The 6,778-nt window shown below is 36.9% G+C and overlaps 1 protein-coding gene across 16 annotated transcripts in view; it reads left to right on the top strand.

The window, feature by feature from the left end:
* The first annotated feature begins 4,216 nt into the window (after positions 1–4,216).
* Positions 4,217–6,778, top strand: part of ABI3BP (ABI family member 3 binding protein) — a 138,409-nt gene continuing 135,847 nt past the window's right edge. For all 16 annotated transcript variants that reach the window (XM_088052319.1, XM_088052315.1, XM_088052324.1 and 13 more), the window contains exon 1: positions 4,217–4,378. In XM_088052319.1, the coding sequence (XP_087908445.1) occupies positions 4,300–4,378 (79 nt within the window). In that variant the 5' untranslated portion in view covers positions 4,217–4,299. The remainder of the gene's footprint in view (positions 4,379–6,778) is intronic.

Here is a 6,778-nt window from a genome sequence, read left to right as displayed (position 1 = left end):
ATTTCGCTCCATGTTGTACAGAATTTTGGTAAAATACACTGCCTGTTAGAAAAGATGAGTCACTGTCTGAAATAACAATTGTCAAATGAGTGAGTGCTGAAAGAGTTTGAACTATGTAAAGCATGTTACAAGAAACAGCTATTTTGTCCACTCCTTTTCACTGGATTTCTTCTTTGCACTTTGTCTCAGATCCCATTAATTTGGAAATCTGGAAATCAGTTTGGGATAAGGACACTAGAATATCCTATCTTTGTCACTTTTATCTATGAAATGAATGAGTCTTACCTTTGACTAATAGACTAACATGTGAATCCAGTATTATTGATAGCATGAGAACTCAAATATTTGCTTATTAGTAATGAATAAATTTAGAGAATAAACCATTGGAAAAGAAGTAATTAGAAACTTCAAGAAAGCAGAGTTAAGATTTTCTTTTTTCTTCTTTTTTCTTCTTTTTTCTTCTTTTTCTTCTCTAAACAGCACATCTGAAAGAATGTTATTTGGCACCTCTTTTTTCCTGAAGGCCTTTAAAGGAGATCCCATGATATTTGCAAGAAAAGGAGTCCAATAATTGAGTCACCCATAAGAGAATGAAAATTATAATTAAAATTTATATAGCATATTTCGTAAAAAAGAAGCTTCACAAGTAATTGACAAGCACTGCTGAAGTGTACAGTATCAACCAGAAATGTTCTGAGAAAAGACAGACCAAGTGTACTGTAAGTCCTTGCTCTTGGAGAGTTCCAAATGGCATTATTGGGCTTTTCAAAGTGAAGACGGGATTCTGTTTTGTAAGGTTATTCTTTGCACACTCTTTCTGCTTTAAATTAGAACAGCAAGGAGTTGAGGCACTTGGCTTTTGCTTGTCAAAATAATCAGGAATGATAGGTGAATCGGGACTGAGCCCAAATCAAAACAAAAGCATGTTCGTATTTGGAAACAAAATGTAAAATCTTGTCTCCTGCTCTTCTTCCTCCCATTCCCCCAACTTTTTCTTTTTCCTTCCATACTTTTGTTTTTGTTGTACTTACCGGTCTGGGAACTATTACAATAGGACTAGAAAAGCTCTGCTTTGCCCCCAGATGTGCTGTGATACTATCTGGTTGGAATCTCCACTTTTGAGATCTAACCCGCAGAGAATCAGTTGAAGTTGAGGTAATAGAGTAAAATTTTGAGTACTTGACTTTGTTACTTAAATTTTAATTTGGTGCTGAAAAGGAGGAGTCACTAAAGGATCAGAGGTTTTGTCTTTTCCTGTTTGATCAGTTTGAGACTTTTCATTACTGCATTAAGCTCAGTATTGTTGCCTTTTTTATGTTAAAGGTGTAACACAAAACTGTCATTAACTGAATCTTCTTTGTTTAATATTTTCCTTCTGAAGAGTCGAAGGACGGGTAATGTACTTCCAGGTTTGTGTGGATGAGAGAAACCTGAGGAATGTGCTGGGTTTGGTAACTTTGTGAATGGAAATCAGATCCTCTCTCTGTTTCAATGGAGATTGTGAAGCAGGTCTCCAACAAGAGGAGAAATTGCATACTTGAACAGCATTATGGAAGCATCCAGCAATGCAGGATAGTGTTTGAAGTTCCAGGAACCAAGAACTCCCTTACGTTCCCATGTTTAGTTTTGCACTGCGGTAGTCGACATCCATTGAAATGGCAAGAGAATTTAGGAAAAAGGAAAGCAGAAGCTGATTTTTTTTTTAATTATTTTTTTATTTTTCATATATCAGAGGTTTCCTAGGAAAGGTTAGTCCCGCAAGAAAAGAAGTGGACAAAATCAGTGATTAGTTATTTATCATCTTGGGATGGTGCAGATGAGGGGAGCATATTAGAAAATTATAAAATAATATTATGTAACTGATTTTTGTACTCTTGGCATGTATTTAATGGAAAGTTACACTTACATCTGCTTATACCAAAATTGTCCCTGATGAAGCATATCCTCAATAAGACAGAACAAAATGGGATGGGATTGACATGGGATTTTGAACTCTGGGCTGAGAAGAGCTGTGTTCTAAAGGGATCAGAGGGAAAGGGATCTGCATGGTCTGCCAGGATCTCAAGGGGAAAGTTAATTATCTATCTGGAGCACCTAAGCAGAGAAGCATGTTGGATAATGCACCAAGGAGGAAGAAGTAAGTGCAGCAGAGAAGCAAGTAGTTGTGAAAGCAGGGATGGGATTATATTTATCTATGAGAGATGTTGTGAGGTAGGCAAATAATTATTATGTTTGTTTCACTGAGATTTTTCTGAGTAGAAGCTGGCCTTTGTGCCTTTTTTTGGAAGGTGTTGTGTAATCTTTTGAAGGAAAGTGAATTTGCCTTAAGACAAATAGGAGAGTCCAGTTTACACTAATACAAAGACAGCTCTGTGTGACCACGGAGCAATTTTTCCCGTTAGTCCTCCCAAGAGACAGTTACATCAATGATTGATCTCCTATTTTTTAATTTTGAAGGTGAAAAATAGAATATGGTTTCTGGACCATTTTTGAAAACAGTACTTTAACTTAAAAGCCAATAAGAATGGCATGTTTGCTCTCTTTATGCCCCTTTCTGCTATTTGACAGTCTTTTGTAAGACCCCTGTCTAACTGTACAGCCTTTCAAACATCTTTTCATCTCGTTCAAATTGTATCTATCTCATTTACCTGTTCAGAGTGTTCATATTCAAGGTCTGAATCCTCCCAAACATCCTTCAGGTGATAGTGTTCAGGGATTTTTTGGGGTCTGCCTCAAATATTAACTTTCAAATTGCTCTTCCCAGATTTGAGTTAATGAATAATACAAACGTTTCCTTATGTCCAAATTCAGATAGTATGATGAGTCTGGAACACATTGCCATAGTCCAGCTGTTTTTGTTATAGCTGTGTGCTGCCCATATTGATTAGAAGAGGTTGAAATTCCTCAGGTTTGTCTCTAAGACAATGACCAGTGGTTTCTGTTGTGAAGTTCTTCCTGAATTATAGCAAACACAGGGTCTTTTTAAATATGCGATTAATCTGATCTTTAAGAAATGCTCGTGTATGCTTCAAGATATTACCTTTTAATTTTAAACTACTTGTTTCTAACCCAGGTACAAGTGATTTTACCTGCTTATAAACACTATGGAAGCAGAACATCGGGTCCAGTCAAGTGGGGAGTGAGAGCAGACAAAGCATACTGAAGAACTCCACATATTGTAAGCAAGAGTTATGGTTAGGTTTGGTTGTTGATGATTCTTTTGGGTTTGGTTTTGGTTAGATTTTCTTTTTTTCTTTTCCCCTTGGGGTCTGTTTTGGGTTTTCTTTGTTGTGTTATCCCTTGTATGGTTTTGGGGTTTTTATTTTTAGGGGGAGAGAGAGAGAGATGTCACTACTTAGTTGAATAGATTTAATCTCTTTGGAAACTTTTCCAGATACTGAGACTAAATTCCTCCTTACTGCTTCTTTTTCTTCTGCTTTACCCTTTCCTTCCCATTTTCTCACTTGTGAGTGGGACCAAATGCTATGCTTACTTGGCTCATTGTAAACATGGAGTACAACAGCTTTTAATGGAAAAATGGAACTTCTTTTCTACCTAAAGTTATGTAACTGGTGAGAAGATCACCCTGGAATGAGAAGCGTTGCTTTATTACGTTCAACCCATTAACTCACCAGACACTTATGAAAGGGAAAATTATAAAGTATTTTTAAATTGCAAACACTTGCTACAAGTGAAAAAATGACACTTAAATTTTTCAAGTCCAGTTCTTTTGCTGAATAAATATTTACAATGCCTGTTTATAATGTCATGTCAAATTAAACTAGTATTTATTTTGCCTGGATGAAAGCCACAAGTAGCCTGAATTAACCTTAAGAAAAATGTTGAGATTGCAAAAATACTGAGGTCAATAAAGCAAACAGTTCTCTGAGGACTGCAAATGCTGTTTTTGCAGTTTAAGTCCAGCTCTCTTGGATAAAACAGTGAAAATGTCTCTCAGATCAGTTTTCCATTAATAGAAAGTTTGATATTCATGATTTTTTTTTTCATGAAATGTAAGTAATAAAATGGTAATATCTTAGCCTTAATGGTGGAAAAGATCTCATAACAAGCCCCAGAAGACTATTGCAGGGGGAGCCTGATAATATTTTTTTATGCTAATTCTCGTTTTGCAGTGGGAGTGAATGATGTCATCCTGTCTCCTCCCACTGTGTAAACTAAGCTTGTGTCAAAGTGTTGCTGCCTCTTGTCACAGAGAGAACGGTTCACTTAAATGCAGCTGCGGTACTTCTGTGTGATACCTGTCAGAGCCATTCCCAGTGCGAGGTTGGGTTTGTGACCATGATGTCAAGATTTGTCTGTCTTCTTTTCTGTGGATATATTGCACTAAACCTGGGAAATACTCAGAAATTGCCAAGAGGCAAGTAGCTATGAACAACTTTCTGGGGGTTTGTTTTTCTGTTGTGGGGCTTTGGGGTTTTTAATGCCTGTGTTTTGTTATGGAAATTTGCTTTCAACGTGTTAAGAATGATTGAAGGTAATAGACAAGATGAAAGAAGGTCAGGGAAAAGGGCAAAGTCCAGGTATAACAGCAACCTTAAAGCTCTTGAATAAAATAAACTCAAAAGTTTTCATGGTATGAAAAATATTTGTGACTCTAGTGAGAAGTATCATGACACAAAGTTATTGTATTTAATGATTTTATAGTGAGTTGGACGGAATTGTTCAGGTCTGTGGTTTAATATCTTAAAGATAATGTGACTTGGAAGCAACCTGTGTCACTGGTGGAAAAATTCAGTTCCGTCTTTGAAAGAACTTGTATACTTTCCCTTTATATCTATCCGTAACAATTCAGTAGGAATTGACTAGTGTAGGTCAGGCTGCATGCATTTTGAGGCAGAGAAATATGATTGATTAAAATTTATACAAGAAGAAAAAACCCTTCAAACCTGTGTGAATATTTGTTTAACTATTCCTTTCTCTCAAAGTCTGGAAGTACAGTAGATTTGCAAAGCTGGCAGTGATCGCTTCTCCTTGGTAATATGACACACGTAACATTGGCATTTTAATAGTATTTTATTGCTTACTGCAGGAAGAACAGTCATAGCATAAAATTAAAAGAATATTTCTCTATCTGGATGGTAAAACACTTTGTAGTGCCTTGGCATTAAAGCAGCAATTTCACAACTGTTTCTGTACTGCACATACTGCTCTCTCTTTGTGGAAGTGCTTGCCTGAGTCCAATGTGCTTTGTAATGCATTTTACATCTGCATTCTCCTGCAGCCACTGACATTTAGAGGAACCTGTGACTTAGTTATGAGAATGTTTATCAAGAAATAAGCACTTTGAAGGCTTCCTAGCAGATTCGCTTTCATAGAAGGGAAACCTAAAGGTATTTTGGGGAGTTGAGGTGATTTTCACCCCCCACCCCTCCTTAAAAGACTTTTTCTCTTTTTTTCCAGAGTTTCATTGTTTTTCTTTCTTCCCTATGGTGACATTCTTTTGCAAGTATATTTCTTTTAATCTTGTCTTCTGGAGCCAATGTGGCGTTTGCTGCATACTGGTAATAGTGGAATGGTGTGTAGTCTGTGAGTAACAGATGTGCAATTCAAGTCAAGCTAACTCTAAGACTTCAGTTTCATCAAAAAAAGGACTTAAGAGAGGATTATGTTGACCAGAGAGGAATCTTGTATGCATTGCCTACACTGAGAGAAGGAACTTTCCTAGTGCTTGTCTTTTTTAAATGGACTTTCTGCTCACTGCTGTAGAATAGTGGCTCTAAGTTTATGCTAACTGTGAAATTCAGACAAAGCTTCTAATCCACTGCAAGATTAACTCTGGCATGCATTTTTCTCTGTCCTAAAATAACATTGCAGAAGTGAAGTTCTGTTTGCCAAGTGCATAAAGCTGCAGGTGGAAACTTCATTTCTTTTCAGTGAAATAGCTTTTTTAAGATTCTACCATTGCAGTGTGGAAACAGCAGTCTAATTCTTTTGTTTGTAGCTGCCTCTCCAGTTACTATTTACGAAGAATTGCATTGAAAAAGCAAGTGTATTAGTATTTAGCTACTGTCTGGAAATGTTCAAAGGATTGTCTTCTACAACATTGTCTTGTTTGGGACTGCAGACTTTTTTCATAAGCAAAGAGTATATGTGGATATTAAAGTGTTTTAAAAATTAAAATATGTACTGGTAATATTCTTTTAAGAGGGCTTCTCTGCCTTTCTATGCAAGCTGAAATTCCAGTGAATTCCTGTGCTCTTTAAGTCCCAAAGTATGTAACTGAGCCTTCAGAGTCAGTCTTGCTCTCTGGGGAACCATGGAATCAAGTTCATAACTTGAAGGAGAGCAGTCTAGCCAAACTTGCTTTCTGGTGGTGCAGGTACTTGTGGGAACAGGTTATCAGAGTAAATCTTGCCCTTCTTACCAGCACTTTGCAATTCTAGTGCTCAAATCTTCTCTTCCAGAGGTGAAACACACTGACCCCATGTCTCATGGACTGGGATTTCCTTTCACTGGTACAAGGTGGAAGGAACATTTTGCCTCCTGCAGCTGCAAAGGAACAGAGCCAGTACAGTGACTTCCAGAGCTGTTTGAGAGACTGTGCAAATGTGCTGGTCAGGAGGCTGGAACACAAATTGCTCCCTTTTCCCATACATTTTTGTACTTTCAACTTCAATACATGTGTGTTTTACTAGGATGAAAAAGAAAATATTTTTGTTGTTCTCAAAAGAGTGTTCTTTATTAATTAATTATTTCTTTCATTATTTTGACTTCAAAGATTAAGGTATTGTTGGAGGGAGAATAATAATAGGTAAAG

The sequence above is a fragment of the Pseudopodoces humilis genome, chromosome 2 (assembly GCF_049639895.1).
Source record: "Pseudopodoces humilis isolate 2021_Gansu_Grassland_sample_001 chromosome 2, ASM4963989v1, whole genome shotgun sequence".
NCBI classification, from domain to species: Eukaryota; Metazoa; Chordata; class Aves; order Passeriformes; family Paridae; genus Pseudopodoces; species Pseudopodoces humilis.
Note: the sequence above shows the minus strand (reverse complement) of the source record. Positions and strands in the feature narration are given on the sequence as shown.